Genomic DNA, 20,511 nt, shown 5'->3' on the forward strand with positions numbered 1-20,511 from the left:
GTCCAGGCAGAAATCCACTGAAAAGACCTGCTGTTGTTTTCTTCATACAGGTTCATAGTTCCTTTTGTACAGACTTGGGCAGTTCCTGTTCTGGAGAGCCAGCGTGAATGACTCCAGCCAAAATTCAGGTAGACAGTGAGCTGTGCCTGCTCTTCTGGGGATGTAGGCTAAGACAAGTCTGCAGCCTTTGCAAAAAGAGAACTCTGGATGCAGCATGCATGTAGGTAGCTTTCCTTCCTTCTTTCTTCGTGTAGTGGATTTGACCTATTGGTGTAGGGATGACTGTGAATGCTACTACTTAATAAGCTATAACTCAATAGCCTCTTTATGCAGGTGTTAATCATTGCTACTCCCCCTGAAGAAGGGCAGGTCCCTCACAGAATTCCTCAAGCTGTGGACTAGACATTGTGAAGAGTGACTGCAGACTGCCACTGAAACTGGAATGAAGTAAGGCTTTGTCCATGATGCAGCCATTCCCTTTGCATTCATCTTCTGCTATATGCAAAGAAAAAAATCTTTCTGATTACAGAAGATCTGTTCAGACTCTCTCTATATACATTTCTCTGTGTGTACATATGTACAAACTTGGCAATATACAGTCGCTGTGTATATTGTTTCCCTATAGTAATCATGTTCTGTAGAAGTAAAGCAGTGCTTCATAGATAACACATTCTTGCTCTGCAATGTAGTCAGTCTGCCCTGGCTCTGAAAAAAAGGAAAGCTCCTAAAACAGCAGTTCAACCAGGATAAAAAGGCAGAAGGGAAAGAGAGGAAGGAGGGTTTACTGTGAGATCAGACAATAAATTACAGATAGTTACTGCCTTCCCACCTTTCTTGTCCTCTGGGTGGTAACATAAACAAATAACTGATGGGGTGAGGGAGGGCTGTACTGAAGGGTTCCTTATTATGAATGCAGAATAATTTGTCAGTTAAAATTGTTGGATGTTAGTTTCCAAACAGATCTTCTGCTAATGGGGCACCCTGGTATGAGGGCCAGAATTGTAGATTGGGACTGTGAGGTGGTAGAACAGCACCTCTGGCTGAGAAGTAATGTGTGGCTGTTCAAACACAAATGCTTAGTTGCAATGGTACTAGAGAAGAACTTGGAAAAGGCCATTTGTTTGGGTCCAGATTTCTTGTCTTTCCAAGTAGGTGAGCCAAATGCTTAGAGTTTCAATAAGTCACAGCCAAGAAGGCTTAAGACACCATTCAGATGTCCTTCCTAGTTACATTCCAGCACTAATCACTGTATGTCATCTGCTTGGGCTTATTTTGCACCCAGTCCTGAGTGGGTGAATCTGCTCTGCCCCATGCCAGCAATGTGCACAGGTTTTGCCAGCCAGCTCAGTGAGACAAAAGTTGTTTAAGTGAGGATTTCAGCTGAATGACTCTACAAGACACTCTAGTCAATGCATAACAGTAAAAAAGGCTGCATTTCAAGAGTCATTTCAGTAACTCCAGAAGCCTTACCCAGTGGGTTCTAGTATTGCTAGCAAGTATCCAAAGTGACATTTACTGGTGTAGATTTGAATTAGTGTGAGACATAGAAACAAAGTTAGAGCAAGGCAGAGCTGCACAAAGCAGCTGACTAATGAGCCCCAAAAGGTATTAGTGGGGGAATCAGCAGCTGGAAGCTGAACCTGCTGAGTTCTGTTAAGTAACCAAACCTCTATTACCGAAGCAGATGAAAAAGATGTCAGTATGCTTCCAAGCTCCAATGGTTTGCTAATGGTGCCTCTCTTTTCTGAATTTTAAAAATGGCCTAAAGCTACAGTGCAGGAAGGAATCCATGTAGCTTTTCCCATCAGGGAAGCTCTGTTAGTTTTAATGCCAAGAGATAAGACCTGGCTCACAGACCTTCATTCAGACCACCTAGAGAATTCTATACATGTAGGTAGCTGGATTCCCAAAGGCCAAGACATGTTGTATATCCTGGTACTTCCAAGTGAATATAAAGATGAAACCACCTAGGGGTTAGGTAGGAACAGATTCCCTAAAATCACTGTGAAGATGAATATGTTTAATAATGGCCTTAGAGGTCCTTATCAGGTACATCAGTCCCTGTACCGTTCTGAAAAGCACATCTGGGAAGGCACTGTTCTCTCTCTCAACTTTCAAGAGAGACTGCTTAACTTAGGTATACCAAGATAACCTTGTTAACTTTTGGCTTTCTAATTGTGCTTCCTATTACTGGAGGAGACCAGTTTGTTCACCTTTTCACAAAAGGCACTTACTGCCTCGCAGACAAGGGGACTTTTTTGGATATACAAAGCAGAAAATTAAATCTGGCTGGAATTTCCAAAGGTTAAAAGTGTTAGAAAAGAGAAGTGGGTGATTCAGTAAAATTGCAAAGGGTCGTAGTCCAGAAATAAGTTTGATGCTAAAGATTTGTACTCTAAGCTATGGAGAAAACTGATAGAGAAACTAAAGAATCTGGCTGAGGCAACACAGGCCAGTCAGTGCATCATGCATACAACTGGTTAGGGGACAAATCCTGGCAGGAGGTCAGAAGTCTAGTCCAGGTCAAATCACTTTATCCCTTTGGATGCCTCCAAATGCCAATATGAAAACTATCTGAGGGGTTATGGTGCTCTTCAATCACCCTGCAAATGTCCTTTCCTTCTTCCGACTCTGCTTGGGCTTACTCCAGCTTCCACTGTCCTCAAAAACCAATGAATCCAATGTGTCCAGAACACAGTAAACACCACAGGACATTGCCCTTGCAGCCTTCTTCACCCAGAACAGCCCATGATTTAAGTGCTGCAGAAAGTGCAATTCTTCTCAGTTGTCATTGTTACTGGCATTACAACTGTTCCCACCCAACCCAGAGCACACTTCTTGGAAGGCACAATATAATCCCTGTCTTGCAAAGTATCACACTGGGAGTGTCATAGCCAGGCCTATTGCTTTCTCACAGCCACAGGGCCTGTGACCCAGGTGTAAACACCTGGTCTACAGCACAAAGAGTATCTGCACTGAGCTAAACTAAACAAAGAAATTTTTTCTGTTTGTTTTTTTTGTCCTGAATTATCAAAAGCCACTGTGGAAGCAGGAGAAGAGTCAAGTTAATGATACCTCTCCATCTGCGCCATACATATTTATCTCTGAAAATACATTTTAAGGCCCACACACTGAACAGTAGCTACAGCTTCATTAGATCACAAGTGCTAGATAAAAAAATCGCATCACTAGTTTAATATCAATGATTTAAAAGGGAAGAGATCAGGCAAAATGTTTCTGTTCATTGAGATATGAATTTTATCATTTGAATTACAGAACATGATTCATTGCTGAGGAAAATCTCTTCTTTGTTTAAGACCCTTCACCTTTTGACGTGCAAAGAATACAATTTCTGCACTTTTTTCAGTTGTCGATAGTCTCCAGTGAAAAATGTCCTATATATTTCTTCCTCAAAAGGAAGATTGCACATTCAAAATTGCATTTTCAGGCAGTAAAATTTCATTCCTTTGTACAGGAATTTTTAAAGCCCTTGGCAATATCTACATCTGAAGTTAGACAAGAATGAAACATCCCATAGATGTACTGACACCAAAGTGTTTAGCTAATATTGTGAAGTTGTTTTATAGCAACAAAGTTTTACCAAAGTTAACTTTGAGCTTGTAGCTTAGTTTCAAAGGTCTGATACTGCTGGAGAACAGAGTCAATTTACATTCTAGTACTTTTCCTGCCCTGAGACAGAATTTTCACAGCTATGCACCAATTACATATGGAAATATACACATTAAATATTAAAAGTAAGTAATTATATGATGTTGCATGTTGATTATCTCACACAAGAATCTTGGACTGCAGCTATAAATCCTGATTGCCTTTTTGTCTGAGTGATTTAGTGCCAAAAGTGACTTCAGCAATCAGATTTTAAAAAAAAAAAAAAAAAGGAAAAAAAGCAGCATTATGAGAACACTTTCCTACTGGAGAGACCAAAGGCCCTAACTTAGGACTTGTCACATTGCCAGCAATCCAAATGTTCTCACTTTTCTAGAAGTAAACTCCAATACCACCTACCTTAAACCATGGAAGATCTGGAAATTACAACTTAAATACCTACAAAGAACTGAGTAGTTTTCATGGTTTTCCTGGAACATGGACAATACCAAATACTGTAGAGAATCTTACTGCCTAACCTAACTAACTGAGAGCATTTAAAGGCCCAGTAAGAAAAACGGGAAGAATTAATGGCACATATCTAGAGACAGAAGGACTCACACTTAAACAGAACAAGGACTGCACATTCTCTTGCTGTGTGATATGCTGCCTGCAGGAACAAATATCAAATGCCAGACTTCACCATTTCCCTATTGCCAGCAAAGGGATAAGGAAGTCCTGAGCATTTCTGCCTGTGCCATAGAGGCTCACTGATGCAACAAGATGATAACATTCTTTTGCCACCAAGGCTTTCATGACATAATGACCCTTCTGCTTTTGTACTTTGCAAACAGAAAAACCTCAACAAAACTCTTTGTCCCCCACCCAAATAAATCTCAGAAGAAACCATGCTTGCATTGAACTCACCAACTATGTCAGTGAAAGCATAATAATAATAGCAACAAAGAATTAAACCCTCAAATGAGGAAATGCATTATGTTGCCATCAGAATTTGGATACTGCATAGTAAATGAGCTTGAGAATACACATTGTAAGGCATGGCAGAGATGGAATACTGAATATGTGCTTAATAAGAAAACAGTTGACCTTGTCTTGTGCAACAGGAGAGCTGAGATTCCTAGAAGCATAAACGTATGGCCATGCAATTAAGCACTGTGCCACAATCTTTACACGGCACCCAGAAGGGTCAATTATAATTTCCTAACTTCCTTTTATAAACTTCCTAATTCTTCCAGCATTTGAATTTCCCATTTGCTACCTTTCCATACTTCTCATGCAGATTTCATGCTCAATTTGGAGGGCAAGAATCCTTATCAATATAACTGAACTTCTGTTTTATTCCCCACAGCACATAAGGCTGGTCAAAGTCAAGCTGGGCCAGAGACACTTCACCCTTTCACACTGAGAACTGAGCATAGAATAGCTAGTGAAGCAGTTCATGCTCCATCTCAAGCATGGTCTAAATTCAAAGCTAAATTCTGTCTTGATGCCAAGCCATTTGGACAGAGGACTATGCTCACATACATCTTGGTTGGAACCCACCAAGGTCTTACTACTTTTCAGTATGGGCTCAGCAATACTGACTCTCTAAAGCATGTGTAAGATTTTCAGGAAGCCAAACTACAGGCATTGTCTCACTAGCAGCCAAGACAGGTAGAGTGTTAATTACAGAGCATGGACTAGGGCACTCTCAGGCCTGGGTTCTACCAGAGTGGTGGAAATAATTAATTATGTAAATTAGTAATTATGGATCATTACATGAAGAAAGTAATTAGCTTTCACTGCTGAGGTGTGCAGGTATATAATACAAACAAGGTCATCTGTTTACAGAATGCAGTATTCCACCCAAGAGCACTGGAAACAAGATGGCTTCTCTACCACAGCAAGATGATAGTACTTGGTGTTACCAAGGTAACAGGGATATTAGCTATCCACAGTCTTACCACCAGGGCACTGGCAACAGCCTTGACCTACCAGGCACAAGGGCACTACTGAAGGCCTCTTGGAAGTCTTGCCTGTCTTGGACAGGTGTGGCACCTCTCCCCAGAGACTGCTGTGGTAGGGCCCAGAAGATCTGTGAGGCATTAGTGTTGAGATCAAGCCCAGATCAGATCAGAAAGCAAGCTGCATACACACACCTTGGGGTAGAAGGAAGCTGGAGTATACCTGTTATGTTCTTTACATTCTTTCCATCCATTTTCAGTATCAGATGCTGGACTTTAATGTTGGGTAGGAGCTGGCAGTTACTTCAAAATGTCATGTCCAAATGTCATCTTTAAAAATTCATTTCCAAATGAAAATGCTACATATTTTTTATGAAAAAAATATTTAATCGCTGCATAATTCATTCTACCCTTTCCCTAAGTAATTTCTGCGCCCAGCTGCCATGCTGGGCTGAGGACATATGTATCTCAGTTTAACAGATTGGATTTAAAATCTGAAGTTAGCACATGCTGGAACATATCTGTGGTATCTGTCATCATTCCTTTCAAGCTCTGCTATAGCTCCCACATTTCCTGAAGCCTGAAACAAAAAAATGCATTCATCATACTCGTTGAAGAGCCAAGGCAAAAAGCCAAAACAACAAACATAAGTCTGTCCTTTCTGTAGGCCTTATCAACTAACTGATGAAGTCATGATTGCCTGGCTTGTTTCCCTGACATCCTGCAGCTGCACTAAGGGAGGAACTTTGTGACTGTGAGTTCATGACCTAGGACACACACTTTCAAACTTGTATTCTGCATAAATAACCTGTTCCTACCCACTCATTCAACTCACATGCTCATTCTTTACTCTTTTATGTGAGAAATGAGCAAATATCATGGGGGAGACCTCTAATACTTAAATACTTCCTAGATTTAATTCATACCTGCTAACAACAACTTCTGTATGTATACATACCAGACAGAATCTCTGTTTCAGTTCTCTCTTTCTCTATATTTCTGCTTTTACTGGAGCTGGAGAAGAAATTAAGGTAATTTCTAAATACGTAATAGAGGAAATAATCCAGTCCCTTCTTCTGTTCTTTCAACATTTGTTTCACATTTCCAGCGACCAATTCACAACAGTTGGAGACAGTCTTGTATATCATCAAATCCATCTCTGTGTCAGGACAAAGTAATCTCTCTCTTTCACGGAACTCTCAAACTTCCAAAAAAAACCCCAAACCAACAGCTTCTTTCTACAGCTTTATCCATCTTTTCAGATTCTGCAGAAAACAGCTTCATCTTTCAAATGCATGCTACCTGGGATTATCCCCAGGAGAAAGAAAACCACAGGGAACTGAGCTCCTGTGTTTTCACAAGCCAGGTGCACTCCCCAAAGCACAACTTCCTGTTCCTAATCTCAAAGGTAACCCACCACATCACTAGAAAAGCTGCAATCCAGAGTTTTGACTCAGGTCAAATAACATTCCTGCAAGTATCCCCATTTACTCTCCCTGCAGAGCCAACTGTTTGCCATATCACTCAGGAGCCAATGCATTTCCAAGAGACTTCATCACACAGTACTCAGCAAAGTCTGGATAGCTGACAGTACCCCAGGGAAATCCCTGTTGGCTGCATGTCTTATCCAAGCTCAGGCTGTACACATCCTACTCGTGGATGTGTGAATTCTAGTCTAGATCACCTTGGATTTGTAACAGAAGGTATCTCAGATTTATTAAATGCTTTACAGCAGTTTGCCCAACAGCAAGAAAAATGCAATTTCCATCTAATTCTGGGAACACTTCAATGGTCTATCAAAAGAGGCAGAGACCAGTGAAAAAAAGGGCATTAGTCCATCTGCCTGCAACTCAGAAATTCATTACTCTTTCTTTTCCCTCATGCCTAATGCAGATCTGTGTCATTGCTTAGAAATAGTTCCACCTATAAACATACATTAAACATATACTGCACACATTGATATGTTTATATTAATATATTACACTATCTAGATATATATTTATTAAATGCATTATAAAACCAATAAATTTTGACCAGGTAGGTGTCCTGAATCTGTCTGGTAACTAATGCCCTCTTTTAAATGATCATATAAATACCTTTCTCTGGCAGTGTCACAGGTAGACAATTCCCTGTAAGTACTTTCTTTTCTTTGAAGCATAATCCCAATTTCTTTATTTGCAGAACAATTCTTGATACCTCTTTACAAGATGCACTATGCCACCAGAGCAATTCATCCTTACCTGTGCTTCCCTCCTGAATCATAAGGATTGAGTCAGACATTTGGCCCAGTGCAGACATACTTTTGTTTATGGACAGCACTCTCAGCTCTGTCATGAGACTTTGAAGATTTCTCCCAGACTTGTTCTTAGGGCACTGTAACCTGCACAGAGCTAGGCACTGCACAGGGAACATCTCTTATACTGAGCAGCACCTCCTCATTCTGTCTACAGGTATTTTATATTGGTTTTTGGCATGTGATATAAGTCAACACACAGGCCTTCATCATCAGAAATGCCTCCTCCAAACTTTACCCACATTTCTTTCCAAGTTATCTAAGCTCCGGGACCTCTTCCTGTAAAGCTAAGTTATTCTAAAGAGACAATTTTGACCCAGTCTTGAGGGTGAGGCAGCAAAACTGCCTTCTCCCTCCACACATCAATCTCTAAAAGTTCATGTATGGTAACAATGGGTTCAGCTACCTTAAATTAAGTTTATTTCTCTAGTAAATGTTTGTTTTGTACATTTCTTTTCAATCTCATTCTGAATCCTCACAATTATTTGTTTCCTTCTCACACCAAATTGTATCATTACAAGAACCAACTTAAGTAGAAGAGAGTGCTTCCCAATGGTTAAGTCCCTCAGATAAATGAAAATCTCTTTCTTTCAGATTAATCCCCTGTGAGTAGTGGAAGCCTAAATATGAAAAGTAGAGTACATTTGTCCCATTTCACCTGTCAACACAAAGAAAGCCTTGGAAGCAATACAGAAGATACTTGGACTGTATCTCTCAGAAACACACTGAAGTATGATACTTTTCACAAACAACGAATGCAAGCTTGGAAAGCACCCCCATAGGGACAGAGAAGCCTCTAACATTTAAAATAATGTGAGCATTTAACAGGTGATGAGAAAAATACACATTTTTCTTGCCTCATTTTCACTCTCTATTTCAACTTTGCAGGGCTTTTCTGTGTGGGAGGTGTATTTAAACAGGGACAGAGCTCAAAGGACAGTGCACAAGTTTAGAAAGTTCAGTGTGGCAAAGTGTGGCTCTACCCAGGTGCTCAGGGAACTGGTCACAAATCAGCTGAAAACAGTAGTTCTCCACTGAGCATTATGAGTTACCCATTGTGCGCTGAAAGCTAGATTCCTACCTTGTCTCGAATCCCTTGTCTCATAACTTCTCTTTCAGCCTCCATCTTGGCATATTTGGCTTTCCTCTCTTCTTCTTCTTGCCTGAGGGCTTCCTGTCGTTCCTCTTCTTTCTTGGCAGCATCTGGGTCTTTCTCCTCATCCCCGCCCAGCATCTTCCCCATGTCTTTGGTAGCCCCTAGAGAAAGCACAAGAGAAAGTCAGTCCTGTGAGAATGTGGGAAAACCACCATGACACCAGCTCCCTCCTTCCCCACACTCAGGACCTCCTTCTACTCCCTCTGCATCTGAAAAGGTTTCTCCTTCCACTGAAGAGGAGGCACACTCCCCACAGAGGCAGGACGTGGGCAAAGCACCCAGCCTCATTAGCTGCATTACCTGGTGGGAGAAGCATGGCAGTAAGAGGAAGAGACTACATCTGCAGACTTGCATGATGGCAACACAATTGGTTTGCAGTCCTGAAGGGGGCAAGCTGCCATCCACATGATTTTTTCATTCCATCAGCTCAGTCAAATGACTGAAGATTGATTTTGGAAGGTCTTTAATGTAACAGGCAGGTGATACCTCCAGAAAGAAATGACACCAGGTCTAGGAAAGGAATTTGAAATCTTGATTGCAGGGATGAGTAATCAGAGTCTTAACTGTTGCCAGAAATTACATATCCTGTGGCAGGTAGGAGCACACAGCATTAGTAAACATTTGGAGTTATTGATGATTTCTAGGCTCCTACCATGGATCAGAAAGAAGCAGCGTCTTTGCATGTGTCTTAGCTACCCTTGGACAACACTGCCTCTAATGCTTAGTATGTAGGTGGGATCCTGGCTCTGCCTGGCCCTCTTTCTACCCCTGCATGCACATTGGTCCCAAATTCAGCTCCTGTGTGCTTCTGAGCCAGCTCTTTGTTATTGTGCAAAGCTCTTGCACAACCATCCCAATGGGGAGGCTTCTTGTATACCCCTCTGCCCCCACAGGGCTGCATAAAGGCATTTAGCCTGTATTTCAGAGGCATTTTTATTATCAAATAACTGGCAATCATCCACCTGGGGAGGAAGGCGGGTGCTGGGGAAAGGGGGAGGGCATTTACAGTGATACTTCATCATCAGAGCACTGGAGGGCTGCAGCAGGATCAAGCCTGGTTACATGGATGAAGTGAAGACACACATACTTTGGGAGTTGTGTTAGACTTTGCCTGGAGCAGGAAAACAGCTGGCATCATTTACTAAAAAAGGCACCTTCACCCTGGAAGAACACTGTAAGTGGCTGGTTACTGTCCTCTGTTCCTGGGTCAGGACAGGTCCAGATTGGCTTACTTGCTGGCTGAGACTTAACCGAGTTAATCTGAGACAGCCTTGTTGTAACACACAGTCACTTGCATGTATGTGTATACACACTTAACATCTCTTGCTGTGCATAAGACAAAGTTATCTGGCCTTTTCAGAGGCTTAGGCTGGAAGGAGACACTGTCAAAGTCCTTCCAAATAATTGTTTGTTGGCATTATTAGAGACTAAGTGAAGGGAAGAGGTTTTTACAACCCCTTATTCCTCCCTTATAAATTACCTCTTCAGTGTGTCAACAGTGCTGAGGACCGTGTTTGCTCTTGTTTTCCATGTCAGTTTTTGGAATGGTGATGGTGGAACCTTGGTTCTTACAGGGAGAAACATCTGCAACCTGTCAAGATGATTCCTCCTGAATTGTCCCAGAGATGACAGTTATCAGATTAACTACTGCCTCTAACAACTACCAAGGAATTTGTTGAGACATGAGAAGATCCTGTGGCTTTTCCCCTCTACATTTCTTTTCCAGGTCGTGTTTTCCCAGAGCCCTAAGTTGAAAGCAGCCCTGAAACAAAAGCAACCCTCCTATCCCCCAAAGTGTGACAGAGAAATGGCCCCTTTACATCTCCAATAGAGAAGCATGGGGAAACTGATAATTTTAAGCCTGACAAGATCTGGTTGTTACAGACTTTTTTTTCCAGGTGAGTAATAATAACTGTAAACATGGCTGTCTCCATTTAGCTAGGTAACCACAAGTCTCCTAGCAACACTTCCATCCTGTTGGGAAACCTATGGATAAAAAGAGGAAGACACCCAGGGACTGCAAACAAACCCCAGCTGGATTATTCATGGACCCTAGCTACTGTCAGCCTTCCTCTACTCTCATTTTGCATCCTCCTCTGCAGGGTCAGAGTAATAGAAGAACTCTTGCATTTTGAGGGCAAATTGACTCAGACCATCTGATGATTTCTTTCCTGGGCTGCAAGGAAGGCTAACTGAAATTGCAAGCAAGCTACAATTTCATAGCAAGTAGAAAGGTGATGCAGATTAGTTGGGTCACAAATCCCTATTGCAGAGACCTCCCCAAGCAGCCTTACTGTGCATAAAAATCACTGATGACCAATGCCAGTAAAACCTTTAATTTCTGGATTCCCCTCAACAAATAATTCTGCTGATGATCAAACTGATTTTGGTTCAATAATCTATCAAGTTTATCTCTTTTTAGCTTCTCTCCACTTAGAGCTACCCAGACAGTGTATTCCACTAGTTACTTATGAAACAGAATTCAGCAGCAGTAAGAGATTATTTTTTTCCCTCTAAGCACTGCTTCTAGGCTATCATTAAGTTATAAAGTCAGCTCAGCTCATCATGTAAAGAATAAAACTGCACAGACTTTCTTTTGCCTCTTAGACAAGACCAATATTTTGAATACTTTAGGCATTTGATTTTGCAGTTATTCAGAACACAGGACATCTACAAGAAAAAGAATGTAGTTTCACGATCCTCACAAACTCTCTTAATTCACCTCTGATTTCAAAGTCACCTTCTAAATGTGCAGAATGTTGGACTGTGCTATCACTGTTAACTAATTGGAAGGAAATGTACTAGGAGAAGAAAAATTTTACACTACATTTTAACTCCAATCTTTTGCGTTACTTTTGGTATAGAAAAGCTTTTTTTCTGTCTCATTTTTTCTTCATCCTAAACTTTAGTCTTTGTTGTTAACATTCCCTGGATAACAGCTTCTGTTTTGAGCAGTTCAGCAGTGGAGGCTCCAAAGAATTCATTTGCATGCAACTGGGATGCTGCAGTTACAGGCACAAGCAAAAGGAAAGAGCAGAAGTTCCGTACTCAAGCCTACTTTTGAAGCTTTCAAGAAAACAGAGGGGAAGGACACACTTACTGAATCTGTTCACATGATAAGCCTGGGTCTTTTTGACTTCTTTCACATGCCAACCATAACATCTACCTTGCCATAAGGAGAAGACAAAGAATGCCAAAATAATCACTAATCAGTAAGGAGCTTCAATCAACATTATTTCCAACATCTCTAGACAAGTCCACAGGAAGAACACAGATATGGCTAAAGCTCCAGGACATGCGCAAACTGTCACTTTTCTGGCTATAATAAACAGCCCTGCCCCAGAAGGATGAAAAACTTCCATGAGGGAAAGCATCTCAGAGGTCATTTGTTTAGAAGACAAGTGGCATGGCAGGCATTCCAAACTAATAGTCATTCCCTTGATCTATATAGGCTAAAGAACTAGGCAATCAGATATTAAGCCAAATACTATGAGTGCACTCAGATACACTTTCATGTGAGATTTGCTGGTTTAAGTTATCATCAGTCATCTGAAAAACAGTAATTCAGTTGTTAGGGCACATGTGGGAAACATTCCCCAGTGAAACAGCTGGAAAGCACATCAGCTGTCTGGAAAACAGTTTTGCATTAAAGGCCTTGGGGTCATTGTGGACAGCAAGCTGACCGTGAGCCGGCAATGTGTCCTTGCAGCAAAGAAAGTCAACAGCCTCCTAGGCTGCATTAGGAGGAGTGTTGCCAGCAGGTTGAGGGATCCTTCCCTTCTACTCAGCCCTGGCAAGACCAAATTTGGAGTGATGTGCCCAGTTCTGGGCTCCCACATACAAAAGACATATGGAGCTACTGTAGTGAGCCAGCAAAGGGCCATGAAGATGATTAGGGGAGTCGAAGATTCTTATACACTGAGAGGCTAAGAGAGCTGGGACAGTTTAGCCTGGAGAAGAGAAGGTTCAGGGCGGGTCTCAGTAGTGTGTGTAAATACCTGATGAAAGGGAATGAATAAGAGGGAGCCAGACTCTTCTCACTGGTGCCCAGTGACAGGAGAAGAAATAATGTATACAAACCAAAATACAGAGAATCCCATTTAAACATAAGAAAAAAAAATTGTGTTGCAGAAAGAGGCTATGGAGTCTCCGTCTGTGGAGCAATTCAAAACTTCAGAGGTCACAGCCCTGAGCAACCTGCTGTAGGTCACCCTGTTTGAGAATGGGATTGGACTAGACAACCCCTGTGGATCCCTGCCAACTTCAGATATTCTGTGACTCTGTGAGACCGCACAAGTAAGTGGTTTAAATGGCAACTGAAAGTGACTGAAATTAATATTGCAAGGAAAGGGGTGAAGAGCACGTACCCAAACAGATCCTGCACCTGAACTGAGGGAAAGTAAATTCTTAAACTGCCTGACCTCTGCCACAGGAGCACCATCTTCTATGAGCTAACCTTTCAATAGCTGACTGACACCAATCCAGCTTTTACACAGAAAACACAAACTCACAGAACCAACTTGCAGGAGCAGTGCTCAATTTGTTACTTGTTAAAAAAAAAAAAGAAAAGAAAAAAATTCTCCTAAATATTGACATGCAAAGTTAGTTGCTTCAAAAGCTATATGGAACAGGATTAGGATAAGGATGATTTACAGAGAAAGAGATTAATAGGAACATCTTGGGCATTCTTAATTAAGCAAAGGGTGATGGGAATTTGCACACAACATTGCTTCAGGTAAGGTAATTAAGTGAAATCAGAAGAATTTCTTTTGCACAAATCTCATTTCATATTGCAGACTGTCGTGGTTTAACCCCAGCCAGCAACTAAGCACCACGCAGCCGCTCACTCACTCCCCACCATCCAGTGGGATGGGGGAGAATATCAGGAAAAAGAAGTAAAACTCCTGGGTTGAGATAAGAATGGTTTAATAGAACAGAAAAGAAGAAACTAATAATGATAATGATAACACTAATAAAATGACAGCAGTAGTAATAAAAGGATTGAAATGTACAAATGATGCGCAGGGCAATTGCTCACCACCCGCCGACTGACACCCCGCCAGTCCCCGAGCGGTGATTCCCTGCCCCCCCCTTCCCAGTTCCTAAACTAGATGGGACGTCACATGGTATGGAATACACCGTTGGCCAGTTTGGGTCAGGTGCCCTGGCTGGGCATGAGAAGCTGAAAAATCCTTGACTATAGTCTAAACACTACTGAGCAACAACTGAAAACATCAGTGTTATCAACATTCTTCACATACTGAACTCAAAACATAGCACTGCACCAGCTACTAGGAAGACAGTTAACTCTATCCCAGCTGAAAGCAGGACACAGACAAATAGCACACCATACCTGTCTTTCAAGAGGGCTGCATATGTGTGTGCTTAGATCTCAGAGGATTTTGCAGAAGTTCCCCCTCTCAGTGTGTCTGAGGAAGCAGTGAGAGGTTCATCTGAAATAGACATGCCCTGAGGCAATTTTGCAGGTGTTTTTTTGGTAGTACTATTTGTGGCTGAGTTATATTTAGATCAAACAGACAGGACAACTGATGCCTCCAAGTTTCTAAATCACAGCATGATTTTTATCACATCATCCAAACATCTGGAGCTATTCACAGAGTACTGTCCTGGAGCAGGAATGGGTCACTCATTTTTGCAGCACCACTTCAGAACCAGAACTAAGAATGTTCTGTTGATATCAGCTGGAAAGAGACCTTTTTTATCAAGGCCATAATACAAAGCTTGTATCTGGTATACAAGAAGACCTTTTCCAATTTTAAGGCTCATGAAAAAGATTAATTTGCTGTGGGATAATTAGAAAAATAGACACATAGTGAATAAGAGACACGATGGGGCTGTTCAATCTGAGCCAGAGGCACCTGCAAGCAGCAGGCCTCAAGGACGCAGCGAAGGCTAACTGTTGCTACAAAGTTTGATGAAATAAGCACAAAAAGCTAAACAAGATGGGCCTACGTGACCGAAAGCAGGACACCAGGCAAGACAAAGACAGGAGGAATCATTCGCGTGATCAGAAGACCTTATCCAATCGAACTATTGCTTTAGGCGCGTGGACAGCACATGTTAACCAATCGGTAGATGGCTTGCGCATGGCTATCGTATATAACCAAGTGTTACGCAGCAAATAAATGGAGAAATCGCTTGATCCACAGTATCTGTGCTGGTCCGTTTCTCCCCAGGGCAAGACCCTGGCGATGCGTCATTTCTCCTAGATTGTCGCGACAGGAAAGCGTGGCAATTTGCCATTAAGAAAAAAGCCTTATAGCAATCATTATGGGACTCCTTACTCTGTTCAGAAGTCAAGATACTTAATCATTAATTTGTCAGGAAAAGCTAGGCTGGCATTTATATGAAGACATCACTGAACAAAGACATTTCATATGCAAATTTTTCCCCAATATCAAACATATCTAAAAGAATCAGATCTTGTCCAAGTATTTTTCTCCAAATCCCTTAGATTTTACAGAGATGCTTTCAAATTATTCCCCTTGGATGCTGTGACATAAGCTTCGTTGTCTCTTGCAGCCAAAATACACACCAGTAGGTAAGATTCTTTTAGACAAAATACAAACTGCTCCTCTGTTCCCCCGCCCTCAAAATATGGTGCTATATTTCCAACCTGTTTACCTTCCTCCAGCAAAGTCATTACATCTGCTGATTACACCTGGATGAAGTAGACTGGCTGAGAGAGCAGTTCTCACCACCAGGGTGAAATCCAGTTCCCGACAGGGGTGGCTAGATTCAAGTTTCTGCTCAGAGATGCGTCCATGTGTGCTGGATATCTGGCTTCCTGTTAGAGTAAATGGAAGCCCACTGTGACCTTTAGTTGCCTCTGTCTACCACTTAAAATTGAGGTTTCCTACAGACCCTGAATCACAGCCCAGGAAATGGAGTCGAAAGCTGCATCAAGCTTCAAGTAAAGCACAATCCCACCTTTGGTGAGTTTAGGTACCTATTTGTCATGTCAATACCTCAGGTAGACTCCTTGGCCTATGTGTCTTACACAGCAGGATGCATCTCCACCTATTCTGATCTAGTAAACAGACAGCTAAGCATCATGCTGAGATCCAGATTTCTCTACATATCTTAGTCAGAGATAGAGTTAAAACCCCAAAACTACAGCCTACAGGAGCAGAAGGCGAGGGGAGGTGTGTGAGTGTAACTTCTTTCTAGCGTAAAATGTAGAAAAGAAACAGCAGGCTCCCAAGCATGTTATGTTTGGACAGCATTTCCATTTTAAGGCACTTCCTTTCACCCTCAAAGAAGAAAGAGGTGTTTCCAGCATATCACCAAGCTCCCCTGCATCTAAGACAAAGTGATAGGTGAATGATCACTAAACAGCATTTTATGAAGAAGCTAGTTCAGTCTCAAAATAAAATGGAAAGTAAGGAATATGCATTCTACAGCCAGACCTAACCCACTGATCTCTAGAGGTTGTCTGGATTTTTTCATTGCTACTGCAACACACTTTCATTCTACAATGCCTTGCAAAATCAAATGAATCATCCATGAGCTTTTCTGACTCCCCAAAATGAAACAGCCCTAAACTTACTACTCATAGTTCATTATCTTGTACACAAATAACTCCTGCAATTTTGTTTAAACCCAACAGAAATGTATATTTTCCCTCTTAGGACTGGGTGAAAACAAAACAATGGCCTTGGGACTCCTGGAAACCAGATGGGCCAAGCAGGAAGGAATAAAAAGCAGTCAATGATGGATGGGCTGCACAACCTCATTTTTGTCTTTTACTCTGAGAGTTCTTGACACTACAAGATGGTTTTGCTGACTTGCACTTTCCTGTAGTTTTTTGTCTCACTCTTCTTTGAAAATGAGACTGGGAAAGAATGTACGAATTGAGCTCTTCAGGATCTCTGCCTAGTAAGATTTCCTGTGCTCCCTTCTGGGTTCTCTTCCATGACTTATGGTCTGTATATTGTGAGCTTTTTGGACATGTGTTGCTGCATCTCCTTCCTTCAGTCTTCCCATCAGTAAAGCAGAAATGAACCTAGATGCCAGTATCACTCCAAGACTTTGTGTTCTGCAAAGATGCACAGTGTAAGGCAGTTCCTGATTTCTTACTTTTTTTGAGTCAGCTTCCACCAGGTGATGCCTGTTTCCACGCAGAAGCAACCCAAAAGAGAGTTATTGGAGTTCACATGAGCAAAAAAGGTTACAAACTATGTAATCCAGAATCACTGTATTCAGACTAGGGCCAGTTCAAGAACCCTTAATTGCATGGACAGGTTTTTTCTTGTCAAGGATGACATCTAAAGAACTCATCCACAAAGAACCAGTACATACTGTCAGCTGGTCAGAATAGTGTCTTTGACTTTTCCACACCACTGGGGCAACCAGGTTGTTTGCCTGGTCTTTCTGTCCCATTGATTAAAAGCAGAAGGGCAGAGAGGGGCCTGGCACACAGGGATCCAGGTCCAGGCCATCACACCTGTTTTGGAAACAAAAATCTTCCTCATATCAATACAATAAGACAATAGCCAGGAAAGATTTTGTTGCCTGTGTCCACATTAACCTGTTGCTCTTTGCAAGTACAAAAAGTAGTCCTGCCTCTGCTCTTCATCCATTTAGGAGCAGAGCAAAACAATGCTTTCAGAAATGTTTTGGCAACAAAAGAGTACAGCTCCATGCTTGCTGCAGAAAGTCATTTTCCTGCATGTTTGCACATTTCTTCAGTGATAAGAACAAAGATGCCTCTACTATCTGCCTCCTACTCCTTCAAATGGGAGATAAAGGAGAAGGGTCTGTTCCTTCTGCAGTTTTATTAGCCACCAGGTTACTGTTTTCCATCAGAAAAGTAAATGCCACACCAATCCTTTCAGCAAAAAAAAACCCCTGACTTCCTTCTGTTGAAGTTTCAGTAAAAATGTAACAGCTTTTCAGGAGGGCATCGCATGATATTCCAAAGTGGTACCTGCATGAACAAAATACTGTGTTTATACATCAGTACTGAAGAGTTCCAAAGGAACCATCACAATTTATTAAGTAACTATAATACACCTACTGAAAAGCATTAGTGATTCTTCTTTCATAAACAAAGAACTGATGCCAAGTTTACCTGAGGAGCTCACTTTAAGAATCATAGTATCTCTGAAAATGCCATTTTCTGGTCTTTTTGGTACAGTGGGGATCTCTGATAAGGATCATTAACATTGTATTAAATGAAGAAATTCTGATGAAATTGAAAGCTCAGAGCGGACATGGAATTCTTTCTCTGTTTACTTTTCCAGGTCCACTCGGCACAAGAGTCTTACACAACTGAGAAGGGGCATGTTTATATGCATTACTGCTCCCTGGGCCAATCTATGGTTTTAGGCTTATTTCCAGGTCAGTGAGATGCCTATCCATTTCAGCATTAAGTTTTCTGAGATATCACAGAAAAATAATATTGGAAGGATCCTAGTGAGGTCCAACTGAACATATCAAGTGGGGGGCCATGGATCATGGGCACTGTGCAAGTTATATAGTGGCAGAACACAAATGGGCATGAGGAAGGAGTAGAAAAGGAACACTAAGCTTCAGTTTACTTTTTTATAAATGAACACTATTGAGAAAAAGCTGCACAGGAAGGTATGGATTTGTTTTGTTTTGTTCTGTTCTGTTCTCCCCCCCCCCAAAGTGGTGAGATTACCTTCCAAATAAATGAGAATGCAAGACACCAGTCCAGACTATCCCTTGCCCCAGGCATCAGCCTTATGTTATTCCTGCCAGCCCTTTGTCTGACCTGCTATCAAAGGACTGTAGACTTGAAGGCAAAACAGTGAATAAGGCTGTGGCCAACAGCTAGCTGGCCACTGAAGTGCTCATCACACTGCAATACAGACTTGGTCTGCTTTTAGTCCTTCCATTTTTCCTCCATTTCTATTTTCCAGGTTGCTGGTTGGCTTGTTATGTTCTCAGCATTTGTAGCAATTCTCATTTCTCAATGGAATGTGGAAGTCACTGACTTGTTCAACAGTCCTTTCTGTTCTCTGAGTGCTCATGCTGGGATCTAAAATATTCCCTACCATCAGCTAACTGGAAAAAATATGGTCTGAGGATATCCAACACCTAGAAGAAAAGCTTCACTGAGACCCGTCCCATGTAATGGGTACCAAGACAAACAGATAGAGGTAATAGTAAGAAGTTATTCACAGAATCAGCACTGTGACAAGACACTAGGTGATCAAGACATTAGGATGATCATCAGCACAATATCTATTGTCCAGCTTTCCTTCTTGGATTTTGGGAGTCCTGGGATTTTTTTACCACACCTTTGTCTGTGTTCATGGTATAACACCAAAAACTCTCAAACCTTCCCATTCCCTGTGCCTTCTTCAGAAAAAGGTCCTGAACAAGTAGGCATTTTCTCTGACTGTCCATGCTTAGACAGAGAAGCCTTTATTTTACTGTCCCTGGGAACCTTTGCTTCAGCCATTTACCCCCCTCCAGACTCAGCTTTCTCTGTGCGTGGTATTTTAATTCAGTCTTTCTCTCTCTCCCTCTGTATCCAGCCAGACAAACTGCACTGCTCAGAGGTCTTCCTCTTGTGAAACAAGCTGGTAAGTTGAGCAAACTCTGTGTAAAGGTGCTTGAAATATTTAAGGATACTTGGAGGTATTTGGAATTCCAGCTATTTGGAGACAAATGCCTCTTCTCACCACTATGGTAATGTTTCATTTCCCTTACACACCCCAAGGCAGACTTTAAAGACTCATATTGAACAGCCTTTTTTAACTTGGTACAAATCCATGTGGAGGCACATAGAACTTTCCAGGAATGATTTTTCCTACATTTTTCTGAGATAGCAGTAGGTTATAACATGTGCAAGAGCAATGTTTCACTCTGCAGATGGGTACTGAAATCCAAAACTGAATGAGGTAGATAGCCATGTTAACAGAACATAATGATTTTCCTACTTTACAATCTGCTGGAGAGTCTCCTTTGGCAGACAACAGAAAGTATTCTTTTTAGAGCAAGACCCTGCCAGCCCCATCAGCATAGTTTTTTTGGCTAAATTCTTAGTCTATGTTTTTTCTTCTGCGAAGTCTCCATCTTTGCACAGTGACAGTTTCTCTCTAGCTGTGGAAAGCAGTAAGGTACTTGCACACACACCAACATCTAACCTCAATGGTATTTGTGCAACAAATGGATGTTATAAGTCCCTATTCTATCTTCTCTTTCTATCTTACAACTATCAATTCATATATTTAAGTGAATTCTTCAGTTACTTTATGATTTATTCCTCTGCACTGGTAATAAGTCCTTTTCATTCTGATTTAAATAAAATAATAAAGTTGCTTGCACAACGTATGTGGAGAAATCATTTTCAGGTGACTTTCATCTGATCTGACCTCAGACCCACAGTGATACTATGTGGACATATGGGGCTCTCTCTTCTTTTTCATAGAATCATAGAATCGTTTAGGTAGGTTGGTGTCCTGGGTTCAGTTGGGATAGAGTTAATTTTTTACAGG

The 20,511-nt window shown here is 41.5% G+C and overlaps 1 protein-coding gene across 4 annotated transcripts in view; it reads right to left on the reverse strand.

The window, feature by feature from the left end:
* The window catches only part of CPLX1 (complexin 1), a 126,599-nt gene that overhangs the window by 40,271 nt on the left and 65,817 nt on the right, over window positions 1-20,511 (reverse strand). For 3 of the 4 annotated variants that reach the window (XM_075021655.1, XM_075021656.1, XM_075021657.1), the window contains exon 3: window positions 8,945-9,120. In XM_075021655.1, the coding sequence (XP_074877756.1) occupies window positions 8,945-9,120 (176 nt within the window). Of the gene's footprint in view, window positions 1-8,944; window positions 9,121-14,372; window positions 14,472-20,511 lie in introns of those variants that run through there. The other variant, XM_075021658.1, reaches the window with a different exon arrangement.

Source organism: Buteo buteo, chromosome Z (assembly GCF_964188355.1).
Source record: "Buteo buteo chromosome Z, bButBut1.hap1.1, whole genome shotgun sequence".
In the NCBI taxonomy this organism is placed as follows: domain Eukaryota; kingdom Metazoa; phylum Chordata; class Aves; order Accipitriformes; family Accipitridae; genus Buteo; species Buteo buteo.